Source organism: Etheostoma spectabile, chromosome 11, assembly GCF_008692095.1.
Source record: "Etheostoma spectabile isolate EspeVRDwgs_2016 chromosome 11, UIUC_Espe_1.0, whole genome shotgun sequence".
In the NCBI taxonomy this organism is placed as follows: domain Eukaryota; kingdom Metazoa; phylum Chordata; class Actinopteri; order Perciformes; family Percidae; genus Etheostoma; species Etheostoma spectabile.
The window spans coordinates 5,837,299-5,854,576 of NC_045743.1; the positions used below are offsets into that span (position 1 = coordinate 5,837,299).

Consider the following 17,278-nt stretch of genomic DNA (forward strand, 5'->3'; position numbering starts at 1 on the left):
TCTTTAACAATTTAGTATTGTACTTTCATAAAGTTTAGGGACGAGGAAAAGAAAGATGGAAAAAAAGCGGTCTAAAAGCAGCAGAGATATTGTGACTTTTAGTCACTAGCATGGGTCAAGTTTGAAAAACGCTGCATTCCCACACCTCCCACAGCACAGCAAGACGGGGGACGTTTCATGAGACCTTCCTTGTCTAAGAAACGCTCACGTCCCTCAGTGTCCACATTCCCAGTTTGTATCGTAGGCTTTTTCTTATAAATCTATAGTCTCCAATTTGAGATTCTTTTAAATTTCCCAAAGCTCCTCCAGAGCTAAAGAATACATTATACAACTATTTTCACAAGCTGAGTAGTAGTACCCATTATTAGTTACCAATGGTTGATAAATCTTATTGACCATTGTCTTTGGGTTTGGTAGTTTGCAAATGGCCCTTTATCCACGGAGTTGAAAAAGAAGGTTGCGCTTCAAGAATGGACATTTTTGAGATCTAAACCCAAAATCCAATAGGCATGTTCCAAAAAGTGATAAGATGTGCTACCTTTTCTTCACTGTTTGGAACAAGCCATTTATACACGTTCGTAGGAAGGCCAGAACTCACCATGAGGAAGGAGTAGCCGATCCACAGGCTGCGCCAGCCCGCAGGACACTGTGGGATGGTGATGTCCTGGCTGTGAATGGCGATGGCAACTGATGGAGCTTCGCATACTGAGCAGCGGCTGATGTACGGTTTGATCTCTCCCTCTTCTACAGGCATCATGGGAAGAGGAGCAGTCGTCGACAGCCAGTAGGACTTATCATTTCTGCTGGCATAGTAGCAAATGTCTCCAGGATTGCAGTACAGGAAGGGCATGCTATTGAACCGTGGGAGGCAGGAGCCAGCCAAACCTGAAAAGGACAAACAACCAAATATACTTTGCAAAACGGCACACATTTTCATACACAAAACTCAATTTAAAGTAATTTTACACAATTGTTAAACTACATTAAATAAGGGTGACACAATTACTAAAAACATTAAAAGTAGGAGAAAAAGAAAAATACAAAAAAAATGTATTATAGTCCAAGATCTATATGTAGTCAACTTTTAATTTGTCCAAAAAGTTCCAAAGTTCCAAAATCGGAGAAAGTATTTTATCATCTGGAAATGTAACCATGTGTGGTGTGACAAGTTTTTATACAAAAGTCTAATAGTTTCCCAGTCTTTATCAGTGGTGGAATGCAACTAAGTACATTTACTCAAGTACTGTAACCTATTGTATCAACTTTTGTAAAAACAGCACTGATATAAGACTGGAGATTAACGTTTGCCAAATTCCTTTTCTGATTTTAGCATTTCTCACATTTAGAGATGTTCTGCCTCTTATGCATAGTTAATTAATTTAGAGACAAAATCTGGTAACATTGATTTAAAAATGAGGACAACGGCTGGTCCGAATGGTCCGTGGAATGTCTTTTGGTTCATTGGATCCCAACGTCTGATCTGACAAGACGGTACTCTAACAAACTCACACTGGCATATGTCTAGACAATGCACTGATGACCATTCTAGTGAAAATCCCCATACCAAAATCATATGTGAACTCTACAGAGCTTCACCAAGAACAACAACATACTGTAAAACAATTTCATACTTCACACTGACTTACCAAGATCCTGGTTGTGGGCCTTCTCCTGGCCCTCGAAGTACAGCAGACTGTAGCCGTCCCACAGTTTCGGCATGCCCACAGGACACATGGGCGTCTGCTCTGATTGACTGTGTTTCACAAGCAAGTAACCCACGCTGACACTGCGGCCCGGCATACCAGGTAAACCGCGGATACCAGGGTTTCCACGGTGACCTATTGAGGAATGGACTAATTATCGATTACATAATGAATTCAAACATACCCATACTGTACACACTTGATCAATGTGTATGATCACTGTGTAAGACCGCTGGAATCTGCACCATGCAATCCATCCATCACTGTAGACTTTATCTGTAAATAGGATGCCTCCATGCATGTGGCCTAATGCTTCCATTGGCTTCCCTCAAACCCTGTCCACCATCTATGCTAAGACAATTACTTAGTAATTACTAGTGTTTAATCATTTACTAAACTGGCTTTCACAAAAAATAACAAGGAAAAGCCTCTTGGTACTTGGTTCCCTGCTTACGTCGCCACCTACTTTAAATCCTTTAATCAAGGTGTATTATCCTAACCTGCCCCACTGTGTGAAACGCACCTTCCATGCCTTGCAGACCGGGGTGGCCCGTTTTTCCAAGCTCTCCACGAAATCCAGGCGTTCCTGATCTACCACCAATCCCAGGCATGCCCTTCTGCCCAATCGGCCCCATGAACCCTGTACAGAAAAAAATGTATGTTGCTGTCACTTAGTGATGTTCAACAACAAAATGTTTTTTTTTTTTAGCATTTTCACCCTTTTTTGACAGAAGAATGGGGGAGAGAGAGAAAGAGAGAGAAAGAGAGAGAGAGAGAGAAAGGGAAAGAGAGAGAGAAAGAGAGAGAGAGAGAAAGGGAAAGAGAGAGAGAGAGAGAGAGAGAGAGAGAGAGAGAGTGAAAGGGGTATGACATGCAACAAAAGCCCCAAGGCCGGAATCAAACCAGGGATTTAGCATTCGCTGCAGCCACTAAGCTAACAACAACAAATGTTTTATTAGAATAACTAACCTGTATCCCCAGGGGGGCCCTGTGGCCCTGTTTCCCCTCTGACCCCCTTTGGTCCTTGGATACCATGCGGACCTGGAGGGCCTCTCTCTCCTGGAATTCTGATGGGAATTGGAAGAGGACCCTGGTCTCCTGGGATTCCCTGAACACCTGAAGCACAGAAGGATAATGTAATGACCAAGACAGAAAACAAAAAACACAAAAGCACATATCTGGTAACTAGTGAGCAGTCTGGATATTATGTGAAAGTGGATCATTTACCTGTTGGTCCAGTGTTTCCTTTTGGACCAGATGGCCCTCTTTCTCCCTTCACACCAGTAACACCAGGAACTCCCATCACTCCTTGCTCACCTTTCACTCCTGTAAAAAAAAAAAAGTCTCAAGAACTGTACACAGACCGTAGCTTGTGATCATATAATCAAGCAGCAGACACGTGCATTAATACCATTTTTCAGACCTAAACATAATTATCATTTAAAAGCCAGAAAAGCAGGTATTACTTTACAGTGGCAAAAATCTGTAGAAGTGAAAATCAAAATTATTAACTCACATTATAATACAATTATCTTTACAGCAATATACTGTACATGTGTGTCATCTTTGGCTTTTTAATGTACATCTTTTTAACTTATGGCTTTCTTTGCAATCACTTGTGGCATTTTAAGCATTGATTCCAACATGTTTAGGTTATTTGACTCATGAATTGTAAACCTGTTAAGGTATACTTTATTTTGAGCTCATCAAATTTTAAATATTTTGTGTATTTGTGTTATTGACATGATGGTTCTGTTAATATGCTTTATTGGATGATGTTCTGCACGATGAGGCAAGATCCAATAAAGTTAAGCTCAACTGAACTGCCAGTAACTAGTGCAGTTCCCATTTTTAAAGCAGCAGCAATAAGTGATACATTTAGCCAAAGTATCATAAGAGAATTTGACAGATAATAGAGATTATTACGATGTATTTTTTTATTGATTTTTTGTTTCAACTATACATCATCAAAATCATGCCATGACCTTCCACTTCCGGGATTACTCCTTTGCCATCGTAAATTCCTCTGTATGTTTCTAAACGGCCGGATTTCTAAACTCCGGTGGATTTATGATTACTATGGTTACCTGCTCCTCGGATGTCTGCAGGGTAAATCCAGACAGCTAGTTAGACTATCTGTCCAATCAGAGTTTTCTGTTGCACGACTAAAACAACTTTTGAACGTACACATGTTCCACCAAAACAAGTTCCTTCCCGAGGCTATTTTGCAGAGGCACTGTTGCTCCGTGCGCTGCTTAGAACCGCCCAAGACGATTGTGATTGGTTTAAAGAAATGCCAATTAACCAGAGCACCCTTTTCTCCCATCCCGGAATTCCGTGTGGACTAGCCAGACCCTCCTCCTCCGTAACGCTGCGGTGGAGGTCTGGCAAAACGAGACTATCTATGACATGACACAACAGGGGAAATTTAATTTATCTGCTACTGCAAACATTTTTACATTTGAACACAAGCTACTGTTAAATGCTCATCCTAGAAAAGATCCAACACTTACAAGCACATGCCTACCTTTCTTCCCAGAGACACCGTTTGGCCCCCTGTATCCAAATGAACCTTGATCTCCTTTAAATCCTTTCCTTCCAGGGAGTCCAGGAAACCCATGTACTCCGGGTACACCTTTTTCTCCAGGGGGAGCATCCACACCAGGAAATCCTTTGGCTCCAGGGGAACCTGAGAAACAAATCATTTAGCTAGGGTTAATAAATATAGTTATTATATACGGTCAAAACCAAACCCAGTCTGAAGTGACACTTCTGTCAGTTCTTTAATTACATTAACAATTCATTTGAAACATCCATACAAACATAGTAAATGACCTAGAATCTAAATATTCAAAGGAATAATTAGTTTTTTTTCTTAAAGCTGAAACTGGTATTTTCCTCTATTACTTCTACAGCCACTCTCAGTTATATTAATATACGGTTCTTACTGCTAATGGTTCTACAGCTACTGTTGTCATTTGCACTCCTACTATCAACTGTTACTGCTGCTTTTCTACACCCAGATGTTCCCCGCTGGCCAGGAATTCAAGTGCCAACTTTTCAGCTACAAGCCCGATTCTCTAACCTCCAGGCCACCTTTTTTTAGACTCACATTTAAAACATAATTTTTCGTGTTTTAAACTGATTATTTGATGAATATGTATTCTTGGTTTTAATCACTAACTTGCTGAACTGAATGAAATTGAATTGCTGTTGAGCCACCGATTCAAACTGGATAGTTAGGAAATAAAAATCTGTGTCCAAAACACTCCTTATTTACTATCTAGTGAACTACATTTACTGTATGGTATTTGAACGGACCATCCAATTTTTGAGTGTGCAAATGTATCCACTATATAAACTCAACAATAGAACAAAAATAGTTTCCATGGCGAATGCCCAAAATCTCAATCTATATTGCTCTGTTTCTTTGAACAATACTTTGCTTTGATGCCACTGTATCTTCTCACCTTGGTACCCTTTAGGTCCTTTATAACCAGGGTCCCCACTCTGTCCTGGTCTGTCTGGGGTCCCGTATGGTCCTACGGGGCCGCGTAATCCTGGTGGTCCTGGTTGACCATGGTCACCTGAACAAGTGAAACATGGGATTGTCTTAATATGGTTAAAGTCAATTAGAACATACATTATGTGTTGATGTGCATCATTGGCTCTTTTATTTAGAGCTTATCTGGTTTATCAGATGACTCCTATTAACGCAGAAGAGTAATGGCTGACCTAGAGGTCCCTGGAAGCCTTTTAAACCCGCTGTGCCAGGAGCACCTGGTTGGCTGTTGGGGTCACCAATCTCTCCCTTCTCTCCTTTGATTCCTGATTCCCCAGCTGGTCCTGTGGTATCCAGACCTGATAAAAATACAAACGTAACATAAGAGAAAAACCCTGGACGTAGTGAAGAATTTAGAAATATACTTTGATTAACTTTACAATTTCTTGAATTTATTTATTTATGACGAGTTTTAACATTCAAATCCCATGCTACTACATGAGGACTGTGTGAATGTGGTTTAATTAGGTTTGATTGACGATGATGAGTATGTGAAGTCACCTTTTTCTAACAAAGCTCTAACCCCGAGGAGAGCACAGAGAAAATAACAAATACACAAATTAAAAACATTTATTTTAATTGTATTGAGAAACATAGATTGCTAACAAGTAATAGTCAGCACTGGTAATAGCGCCATCTAAAGTAAAAAAAAAGAACCCATGTGCCTTCCCATAGTACTACTACACTAGCAACTTTATAGCTACATGGGTCAGGTGTTACACCTGTCTTATTCGATTTTAGCTATTCTCTTCAACAAATGTTTTAATTCTTTTTAAATGCTATTTACAGCACTTTGAATTGCCTTGTTGCTAAAATGTGCTATATAAATATAGCTGCCTTGGCTTGCCTAAATGATCTACATGAAAGTAGTTAGTAGTATCGGACTCATTTTTAACTGGCAACATTTGTGGTATATTCTAGCCCTGAAAAGTGCACAGAGAGAATGTTTTTATGAATGTGGTTGAATACCTGGTGTTCCAGGGATACCCTTTTGTCCTTTCAGTCCATGTAATCCATAAAGACCCTTGAGGCCGGGGAACCCTGCACACATTTGCATAGATCAGATGGAAGAACATTGGGGACAAGTATGTACTGAATGCAACAAGTATGTAGTATGTAATGAAAGAATGAGAGGACGCTGGTCTGGTCGTGTTACCTTTGTTTCCAGGGAAGCCAGGAAAACCCGGATGTCCATCTTTTCCAGGTATTCCAGGAAAGCCTTTCTGACCTTGGTTACCAGGAGTTCCCTTCTGCCCATCAGAGCCTGCAGAAAAAAAACATCACGTTGTGATGTAATTCTGTTACAATGCCCAGTATTTTACATTTAATAAAGAAGTGAATAGGAGTCTTACCTGGGTACCCTGATATTCCTGGATCGCCTGACTCTCCCTTTCTTCCATCAATTCCACCAAAACCAGGTGTTCCCCTGTCCCCTGGTTGCCCGATCAATCCTTTCTGGCCTTTAAAGGAGGAATCAAACATTTCATATTAGCCACAAAAGAGTCTTTAATTATCAAGTGGTGCCGATCAACACCAGAGTAGAAGTAACAAAAGCTGCATGAACTATAGAGCTGTAACAATTCCAAAAACACAGGTACACAGCCCATGAAGTTTACACCATTTTTTTTTAACGGTATCCCTCCTTGTCGTTTTTGTTGCAGTGACTGTGTATAGGGTCAATCACAAAAAATTACTAATTGAAATAATAAAAAAGATAAAGTCCGTCTAATAATCACTTATATCATTAGGGGCCCAAGCCTGTGGGGGCTGGGAACCGCGGTTCACAGATCCAGCAGAGCTGTGGAACCCTATTACTTTGCTATCACTACCTATTACTACCCCTATTACTGTGGGGTGCCATTTTCAGGACTGGTCCATATCCCTGCAAGGATCTTGGACAAAGAAATAGCAGCTATAGCCGAGAAACACTTTTGGCCCTTTAACTCCCAAACCATCGCACATTAAAAAAAACTATCCACGCGTTCCCTGAATCCAGCTTTATCACCTGATAAGGTCCACGGCCATTTCCGCCTAGCCTTTTATGTGCAAAAAATTGTGTTTTATTGTAAACCTTCTTCTTTGAACTTCTACTAGACCGTGCAACAAATCGGCACAAAACTTGTTAAGTAGCATCTCCAGACCGACCTGATAAAAATTCATCTGAAGAATTTTTATTGTATAAAATTGCACACATTACGCAGGAACAAATTTGTGTGGCTAGCTACAAAAACACAAACCTTAAGTGCTAGCAATGTAAAACTTTAGATTATTGTTTGCCATGACCCTCTGAGGCTCTGCAACAAATGTTTACAAAATTGGCCAGTAGGGGGCGCTACAAGTACAAAACGTTTATATCTCAAGAACGGCTCATCTGATTTTTACGAAATTTGGAGGGTACCATCTAGCGCCACTACTGAGGCCACGTCTATAGTGGCGTACTGATTGATCAAAGTGTACATAACCTATGAGATCCAGATTTGGATTCACAAGTTACACTGATGTGACCAACTTCAAATTTACAGTCTAGATGTACAAGGGGTCATGAACTTCACATGTCAAAAATAAAATAAACTTATGGTCCACTATGGGGCGCTATAATGACGTCAAACGCTCATTTCCACTAAGAAGTTTTTTTTTCTTCGCAATATCGCACAATGCGCAAAACAAACTTTTCTGCTCCTAGGCCGTACGACCGATCTGCACGAAACCTGGCATCTGCAGATGGTCCTGACCAAAAGTTATCAAGGGAATTTTGCTACATTAAACTATGCACAATTCACAACCAAACTATTTTTTGTAGCTAGCCACAAAACAAACTTCACAAGCATATCTTCGCCAAATTAATAGGCATTAGAGCAAAACTTGGTATAATTTTTCGACATCCCACTTTGAGGCTCTGTATCAAATTTAGTAAAGAGTAGCCAGGGGGCGCTATAATGAACGTAGATGCGTTTTGGCAAATAAGTCAATGCATTTAAATGGGAAATTTGCAATGGCAATATCCCTCCCGCAGTAAATGCTATCATCACAAAACTTGACATTATTGTTATTATAACTGCCGTGCTTTGGTATCTTCATTTGCGAGCTCCACTTTTGTGGACTCTTCTTTCGTGAGCTCCGCGTATCCTCAGGGGCGACTTGGATCCCGTCATAACTACTTCCAGTTCTAGTTACAATGTGGCATATCCAAACAAAATCACCAATTCCCAGTCATATGATTTAAGACTTTAGCTAATGTTAGCAATTAATTGTGGTTAAACAAAGAAACCAAGATTATGGAAAAAAATGACAATGAGACAATTATGTAAAAATTGTTACAGGCTTAATGAGCTACAGTTTGTACCTGGCTCTCCAGAAAGACCATGCTCTCCTCTCAATCCTATGGTTCCGGGGAGGTCTATGCGGTCACCTGTCTCACCTGTAATCAAAATGTACAAGCACTTAAAAATTTTCAACAAAGTCAATTTATAAGTAGCTTCTAGATCTCCATCTGTCTGGAGTTTCAATTTGGGGTTGTACCTTTGACTCCCTTCCTTCCTTTGTCTCCTGTTGCGCCGTAGGCACCAGGACTTCCTTTAATTCCCTGAAATATAATGAGCAATTTATATTAGAATTTTTCATGTTTGCATGTGATGTGGGAATGAAAGAAATATATTGAACATGTATTCGTAGCACAAAACAACTAACATTAGACAAACGATGACATAGTGACAGAGTGCAACAATTGCAATTAGTACTTTTTAAAGCCCCCATATTAATTAATTTTAAGGTTGTACCAGAATAGGTTCACATGGTGTCATTTTCAAAAAACACCATATTTTTGCTGTACTGCACATTGCTGCAGATCCTGTTTTCACCCTTTGTGTTTGGGTCTTTGTTTTAGGCATAGACATATAAAGAGTAGACGCCGCATTGGCTGCTGAGCGCGAGATTTCCAGCCGCCATCTTGGACCGGTCATACTCGTTACTTAGCAGCATAAAGATACAAGAAGCTGGAGCACTGTGCAGAATATTCCTGCTCAGATCGGCGGATTTTTTTTATCTTATCTTTTTAACTGGGTTCTGTAAAGCATTTTGAATCTGTGTTTTGAAAATTGCTACATAATTTAAGTTTTGCGAGTTTCAAAGGGAGATTCAACCACGTAAATATGCAGTTTAAATAAAAACTGCCACTTACATTTCATACTGCTACTTTAAATAAGTACTGGTACGCGTGCTTTGTTAGGGGTGAAAGATATATCAACGCAATATCGTTACACAGCACATCGTTATATAAGTGGGTATAACCTATACATTATTCTGGGGGTCCTAAAGCAGCACTAATGTATGCTTATGTTGTTATTACATTGGGATTGTCTCTGGTTTAGTTGGGATTTGTTTGATAAGACTTGCACGTTACTCTTATAAAATTATATATATATATATATATATATATATATATATATATATATATATATAGTTTATTTTGTGGAGCTGTCCTGTTAACTTTATTTAAGTATTTTATACTGTCCAACCTGTAGAACCCGTCCTGTTCTGTAGACATGGTCCTTAGTTATTTATTCATGTTGGACCAGTCCACTATGACTGTCAGTTGAAATAAACCTTTTGTTGTAAGAAAACTTGTTTAATTTGTCATGAATCTATTTTGTAATTTTACATATGTTTAAAAATATCGGAATTCATATCGATGTTGCAATATCACATTCTGTCAATGTCGTGCAACCCGTGTGTGTGTGTGTGTGTGTGTGTCTGTGTGTGTGTGTGTGTGTGTGTGTGTTGGGAGTGCGGCCGCTAAATGTCAAGGTCCGGGAGGCGATTGATGCAGAACAACGTGGTAGTAGGCTACTTAGTATTTAGGGGACAGTCCCCGTTTTTGGTTGTCTGTCCCTAACTACATACAGAAGAAAAAAAACTTCCTCTGTCCCTGTTCTGTTTTTAAAGAAACAACATTAAGTTTTCAAATCAGATTGATAGTCAAACTGGAAATGTCCCCGTTTTTCTCCCTTTTTGGGGATTATGTTCCCAGTTTTGATCTCGGACGTCTGGTGAATTTATATCATGTCAGAATATTCTATTACTGTTAAGCCCACTATGCCTATTAAAATACGCCTAACCATGTGTCCTGTTTCATAGCTACATGTATGACCTTTGTAGCAAAATAAAACATGAAAATCAGTTTTGGATTCAGTGAGATTGACTAATTAAACGCGCTGACAGCTCATTGCACCTGCCAAACACATTACACTGAGTGGAGCGGGTGACCGGTCCAAGATGGCGGCCCCACGTCTCGTCAGCGCCAATAGGCAGTAGCGGTCGATGCGGCGTCTACTCTATATATGTCTATGGTTTTAGGTACAGAGTGAGACATCTCACATTTTTACTATCTTTGTTGGGAGTCACACATGCACAGTAACTAGGTTTTGATAACATCATCTAGCTACTGTTTTTCCACTTTTGGTCAGTACAAGGCAGGATTAGCTGGAAGACTTCTTCTAAATTAAGGCACACTTGTGAAATACCTGCAGAACAGAGACATGCAAGTAGTTCCTTTGTAGGTTATGGTGAACTAGAGCGTGTTATAGCAGGGTTTTGCGATTGAGAACGGCCTAGAATGCTAGTGCTAGCATGCTATGGTTAGCCACCTTGTCTCGACTAGTTACTAGAAGGCCGTGGTGATTTTGAACAGCTCACCCATGCAGCCATCACAGGGTTAAAATTTTCTGGTCAAGTTTGGTTTCAATCAATTCGTCTTCTTATTGGATAAATAGGCAGGCTGGTTACGTAACATCTAGTTTTAACTGGAAGGAATAGCGGTCAATTTTTCCCACGTTGGTCCTCCCTGAACTCTGCGTCTTCTATTAGGGCCAGCTCGGGTTACACTAGACGGATTGGCTGAAATGACCTGTCAATCAAATCCTTAGACGCCAGAGAATCTGCCGGTGTGCTCAGTTACACTGTGGCAGATCCGGCGGAGAAAAGAGAAGCAATCAAAACCCAGAAATGATGAACTGTTTAGCTTTCTTTCCGTTGAAACTCGGCCAGAACCTACAAGATTGTGAGGGGACCAGCTCGTTTTGGATAAAATGGCTTGGATATTCTTATTCCTTGGATTGTTGGAGTTGTAAGATAAAAATGTTTTTGCAGATGTTTCACCGCTGTGAATGAAGACACGAGGAAAAATGGATGGACGCACACTCGACTTTAGACACTTTCTGCGCAGAATCTTTCTGTATTTCTTTACTTCATTACAGTATTATAACCGCTATAAGTCATCTTATGCTTTGTGTGTGGGCTTAAAGGAATCATGAGACTTTAAGCTTTCAAATGGTGTGCTGCATGAGCGTGTTTATGAAGATTTAATGCTTGCAATTTCTAAGTAGAGAAAACGTTTTCTCTTAATTAGAGAAAACTGTCCCGTCGCCAGGACAATATTGGCTCACCCTTTTGCCTGGCATTCCATCGAAACCCGTAATTCCTCGATTTCCAGTAAGGCCAGGCATTCCTTTCATCCCCGGCAGCCCCTCTGGTCCTGGATCTCCATGGTAGCCTTTCTTATTGCCGGGGTTCCCAGGAAGACCATGGGTTCCATCATAGCCTGGCACACCGGGCAAACCCTTAACACCTGTGGAACAGAGCAGGATGTGAGGTAGTGAAGCGAGAGAGGACAACAGAGGTGAGAAGGAAAAAGTGACTGATATCAGACGTTTCTGCCGCTGCACACCTCTCGGCCCAGTGAAACCTTGATTTCCATAATGCCCCTTGTCTCCCTTGGCTCCCTTCATGTCAACAATCATCTGGGCAGGGATGTGAGGCTTGACCCCGGGTGCCCCTCTCAAACCACGATCACCTGGCAGACAGAGATGCTAAGTAAATCATTTATGTGTCGGTCCCAACAGAACACAACCGACTTAAGACCCAGTGGGATCCCAAAACATTTTATAACAGAACCGACTCACCTTTCTCTCCACTTTGACCCTTCACTCCTTTTAAGCCAACTTGGCCTGGCAGTCCAGGTTCCCCATTAAACCCGCTGAAGCCCTTCACCCCTATATTGCCCCTGGTACCCTCAAACCCTGACATGCCTGAAGACCCTTTGAATCCTGAGAAAGAGAGGGATCATCAGACATCAAAGAAGACAAACTTTTCTGACCAAAACAGCTTAAATCATGGACAAATAGATTTGATGTTTCCTTTCAGTCTATATTCTTTAAGGAACAGATGATATCTGAGGAACAAACCCTTCATTCCTGGAAGTCCAGGGGGTCCATCTGCACCAGGCTTTCCCATTTCACCTGATGGGCCATGCTCTCCAAAGGCACCATCATTACCGTGGGTTCCTGGGTTGCCTTTTAATCCAACTGGACCTGGAGGTCCCAGGTCTCCTTCAGTTCCCCTCTCTCCGGGTAAACCTGGTAAGCAGAATGACGTGAAAATGACGTCAGACATGAACAAAAACATTTCTGAGAGAGAGTGTGTCAGTGTGTTTGTTGGTCAAACCTGGCTGTCCTGTATTACCACGTGGCCCAGGTGGACCTGCTCGCCCAGGATCACCAGGGTAGCCGTACTTGCCCGCTGGCCCAGGCCTCCCTTCCTCCCCCTGCAGGCCCGTAGGGCCCCTCTCACCCCTGGAGCCAATCATACCAGGCATGCCGGCCATTCCTGGAGGTAAGAGATGAATAAGAACATCAGATAATAGCTTATTCTTTCAAATGATGCCACCAATGCTGAAAGTAATGCAATGAGGCAAAGCAAGATGAAGTGACAGGAAGGTGAATTCAGTGACAAGGACATGGCAAACCTGGATAGCCTTGCTCTCCTGGATCACCGGTCACGCCTTTATTCCCTTGAAGCCCAGGCGGCCCTGTATCTCCGGGAGGTCCTGGTGATGCTCCAAAGATCTCTCCGTGAGCACCCTTCTCACCTTGTGCCCCATACCGACCGTTCGCACCTGGAAGTCCAGGGGCTCCTACTGAACCTTTCCTGCCAGGAACCCCCAAGTCTCCACGGGGTCCGGAAAAACCTGGATTGGAGGAGCCATAAATGTTTATAAAATACAATGATCTGGATTAAAGACAAATCCAAGTTCAGATGGAACTATTGCCCAGTAGTGTTTTCTTCCCACTCCTTACCTGGTGGTCCAGGACGGCCACCTATGCCTTGATCTCCTGTTTCTCCTTTCTCTCCATGTGCTCCATGTGGGCCCTGTGGTCCTTTTTGACCCGGCTCACCTGTTGGTTCACAAAATTATAAACAGGGCATTAACAATTACTCAAAGCAGGTACTGTGTGGGAAACATTCAGCAAAAATATCTCGTTTTGTTATTAATACTATTTATTCAACAATTTTTCACACACACACACAAGCTCAGGTCCTGTTCATGCATAAATGGAGATATGTCAGAGTGAGGGGGCAGCAACTGCTGGACACCTCTCCAGCTACCAATTCAAACACCGTACGGGGACTTAAACCAGCGACCCTCCGGTTCCCAACCTACCTCCCAACGGACCGAGCTACTGCCACCCTTCTTACCTGGGTAACCTGGTAATCCACTGGGTCCTGGAGGTCCAGGCAGCCCCGGAGGTCCTGGAAAAGCATCACATGGACCTGAGAGAAAAAAATAAACAGTCTTAAGGGCAACATCATGGTTGTATGTAAAAACTGTTATTGTGAAAATGACTATTTGGGTGCAATTTATTTTTGTCTGCTGCCCAGCGTGGATTTTTTTTTCACAACATGGCATTATAATTATATTAACTGGTATCTCCGTACACTAAATCTCCAATAGTAAACCATTCCAACGTCATCATGCACACAAGTCCAATATTGCAGAGGCAAAAGCACAACAGAGTTGTTACAAAGGGAGCAATAAGGTGAAAATGTTATTATACCAGCTACCTGTTACATCCACCTGTCCTCCATCTCCTGTTGGACTACAGCCGCCTTTCAATTGCAAAGAATTAAAGAGAGAGAGAAAGAGAGAGGCATTCGGAACAAGAGTTATTTAAAAGCACAAGCAGTATCTCAAACAAGCTCGCTGCAGCTGGTTTGAGGGATGCAGTCCCTGCATCAAGTTGACAACAGGAGGCAAAGAAAGAAAAGTAAATCAAATAGCAAAATATACTTGTCATGCTTCCTCCATTTTTAAAGTGCCCATATTATGAAAAAAAATTTGGGGTGTTATTTTGTGTCTCTGGTGCTTCCACACGCACATAAACTTGGGTGATATACAGGTTTGTGGATGTATGCTGCCTTCAGTCTCTGGGTGAGCTGTTCAAAATCGGTAGTCCCGTCTACGTGATTTGCCAAAACGTTTGGTGTGTGCTTACCATTTTAGCTAATACCCCATCAGCTAGCTGTTTCTTCAACTTCGGTCTGTACAGGGCAGGATTAGCCGGGAGACTTCTTCTAAATGAGAGCGCACTTCCAACTTTGCATTGAACGAGGGACATGTACTATAAATAGTTCTATACAATTTCTTTTGTAAATTAGGGTCACCTTGTGTTACATTCATTACAGTGAGGACTAAAACACAGAGAAGAGGCAGTCAGGCAGGAGAGTATATTCAGGATTTATTCCACAAAAACAGGGCACACAAAAAAGAAAACCAAAAATGCAGGAACAAAGTCCAAAATCCAAAACTCAAAAATGCAAGAAGTCCAAAGTGAAAAAAAACGTACGGGGAACAGAGACCTCAGGGTAGAGAAGTTGCTGTTATCTAGTTCCTGTAGTTTGGCTTTGCAAAGCCAAACTACAGGAACTAGATAACAGCAACCACGCAAAACAGACAAAACGATCTGACAACAGATGAGGGGAGCACAGACATTAAACACACTGGGTAATGAGACAAGGAGAGGCAGGTGACAAGCGGGCTGAGAAACAGGTGGAAGACATCAGGTAATCACAGGAGCGGGAAAACACAGGAAGTAAAACTAAAGACTAGACAGCACAGAAAACCAGAAAAAAAAACAGGAAACAGAACACACAGACACTCAAGGGAAACTCAAGGGAAACTCAAGACAGAAACTACAACACAAGACAGGGGAGGAAGCTAGGACACAATCACAAGGAGACAAGATGGAACCAAAATATTAAATAAGAAGGGACAAAAACAAATCAAAACACCCAAACAACTTGTGTGTGTTGTGGCAGTGTTTTGCCATTGAGAATGAGGTCGCTAACTGCTAACAGCGCTAGCTTCTAGCTAGTAGTGATGCGCAGTACCTAGTTTCTGCGTATGTGCGCCTCCCAACAAAGATGGGATAGAAGTGAGATGCCTCACTCTGTAGCTAAAACAGTGAGGTCAGCACACAGGGTGAAAAGAGGAGCTGCAACAATGTGCAGTACTACACAAATATGGTGTTTTTTGAAAATGAAATCATTTAACCCTATTTTGGTACAACCTCATAATACAATTATGAACCTGAAAATGAGCATAACAGGGGCACCTTAAGCTCATACACTATTAATACGCCTTTCCATTTTACCGCTTAAGCATTTTATGACAGGTGAGGTAAAATTAAATACTTTGAGTGAAAACAAGTCAAATCACTTTAAGGACATAAAGCATTGTATGAGAAATATGCAACGCCATATTGAGGTTGGAATAAAAGGACAGAAGGAGGCAATGAGCCACCTCTCACCTGGGCTGCCAGGTGTTCCTGGAACTCCGTCATAGCCTGCGTGGCCGTCGTCACCGGGTAAACCACGTCGGCCCTTGACTCCCCCAAGGACTTTACCTTCTTCTCCACTTAGCCCAGGTGCACCGGGTCGACCAGGCCGACCTGGGAAACCTTTGTCTCCAGGTTCTCCTATGGGACCTTCTCCCTGTTATCGGCGAAAAACAGATAATCTCACTTTCGCTGACACCCTAAAGCCGCATACACATGATAAGCGATTTGCTCTCCGCGCACCGCTAGGTAGGACACAAAAAAAAGTGCAGTGCAAGCATTCGTCATCAAGGGTGGCAAGCAAGCTACTTCCCGTTGCTTGGTAATGACATGTTGTTATTTCATTGATTGCGCTTTCGTAAGGTCAGCTGCAACTAGGTCAAAGTTGAAATAATTTGAACTTTTAGCGCAACGCAAAGCGGAAAATCCCAGCAGTGCACCATGCCAGGGATAGCGCAGCACATAGTTGGGCGCCACCACCCTCCCCATAGGAAATCAATAGAACGGCCGGTGCAAAGCGGTTTTCCCGCCTATCATCTGTAGGCAGCCTAAGTCATGTGACACATATGCACAATATAAAACTTCCATAATGACTGATGGACTCACTGGAAGACCTTGGCTACCAGGTTTACCAGGCAAACCATTTTGGCCCGGAGCACCAACCGCTCCCGCCTCACCATTTCGCCCGGGATCCCCTGAGTCTCCAGGATATCCTGTAGCAATCACACACACACACACACACACACACACACACACACACACACACACACACACACACACACACACACACACACACACACACACACACACACACACACAAACATATGCATACAATGAGAACACAAACAGCAGAGAGGGTATTGCCTGGTTTTGGCCCATTTGTCCCACTGGTGCCACTTTGATGAACTAAAATTCACAGTTCACCTTTCAGTGAGGCCACACGCGGTTCGCCTTTCCGACCTTTTTGGCCCGGCTCACCGCTGAGCCCGGGAGGTCCCTGCAACACAGAAGAGTGTAAGGAAATAAAGAATTCCCTAAAAATGAACAATGGAAAAGACAAAATGGAGATGATTCAATTATTCTTACAGGAAATCCGTTTTCTCCTTGGGGGCCTGGTTCTCCTAAATCACCTTCCTGACCAAACTCTCCGGTCATCCCAGCATCACCGGTTTCACCGGCAGGGCCAGGTAGCCCCGGTGGAGAGTTTACAATGGTGCATTCACACAACCCATGATCACCTGAATGTACACATCATTGTACCAACAGGTCAGCAACATAGTGTTTTACATAAGATATTGGGAAAATGAACTCTACTTTTGTTCAGGGTTGATTATATAGAAGAGTAA

At 42.2% G+C, this 17,278-nt stretch overlaps 1 protein-coding gene across 2 annotated transcripts in view; it reads right to left on the reverse strand.

Annotated features, from left to right (window-relative positions):
* col4a2 (collagen, type IV, alpha 2) overlaps positions 1–17,278 on the reverse strand; it is a 69,006-nt gene that overhangs the window by 2,035 nt on the left and 49,693 nt on the right. Inside the window, exons 22-47 of one of the 2 annotated variants that reach the window (XM_032529130.1) lie at positions 17,019–17,170; positions 16,857–16,929; positions 16,539–16,645; positions 15,906–16,089; positions 14,161–14,205; positions 13,795–13,869; positions 13,395–13,493; positions 13,064–13,285; positions 12,763–12,924; positions 12,504–12,674; positions 12,222–12,365; positions 11,987–12,112; positions 11,706–11,887; positions 8,785–8,848; positions 8,609–8,683; positions 6,618–6,725; positions 6,422–6,529; positions 6,235–6,306; positions 5,439–5,564; positions 5,174–5,290; positions 4,231–4,392; positions 2,931–3,029; positions 2,673–2,819; positions 2,227–2,343; positions 1,647–1,838; positions 599–885 (exon numbers count right to left, since the gene is read on the reverse strand). In XM_032529130.1, coding sequence (XP_032385021.1) covers positions 599–885; positions 1,647–1,838; positions 2,227–2,343; positions 2,673–2,819; positions 2,931–3,029; positions 4,231–4,392; positions 5,174–5,290; positions 5,439–5,564; positions 6,235–6,306; positions 6,422–6,529; positions 6,618–6,725; positions 8,609–8,683; positions 8,785–8,848; positions 11,706–11,887; positions 11,987–12,112; positions 12,222–12,365; positions 12,504–12,674; positions 12,763–12,924; positions 13,064–13,285; positions 13,395–13,493; positions 13,795–13,869; positions 14,161–14,205; positions 15,906–16,089; positions 16,539–16,645; positions 16,857–16,929; positions 17,019–17,170 — 3,416 coding nt within the window. The remainder of the gene's footprint in view (positions 1–598; positions 886–1,646; positions 1,839–2,226; positions 2,344–2,672; positions 2,820–2,930; positions 3,030–4,230; positions 4,393–5,173; positions 5,291–5,438; positions 5,565–6,234; positions 6,307–6,421; positions 6,530–6,617; positions 6,726–8,608; positions 8,684–8,784; positions 8,849–11,705; positions 11,888–11,986; positions 12,113–12,221; positions 12,366–12,503; positions 12,675–12,762; positions 12,925–13,063; positions 13,286–13,394; positions 13,494–13,794; positions 13,870–14,160; positions 14,206–15,905; positions 16,090–16,538; positions 16,646–16,856; positions 16,930–17,018; positions 17,171–17,278) is intronic. The other variant, XM_032529131.1, reaches the window with a different exon arrangement.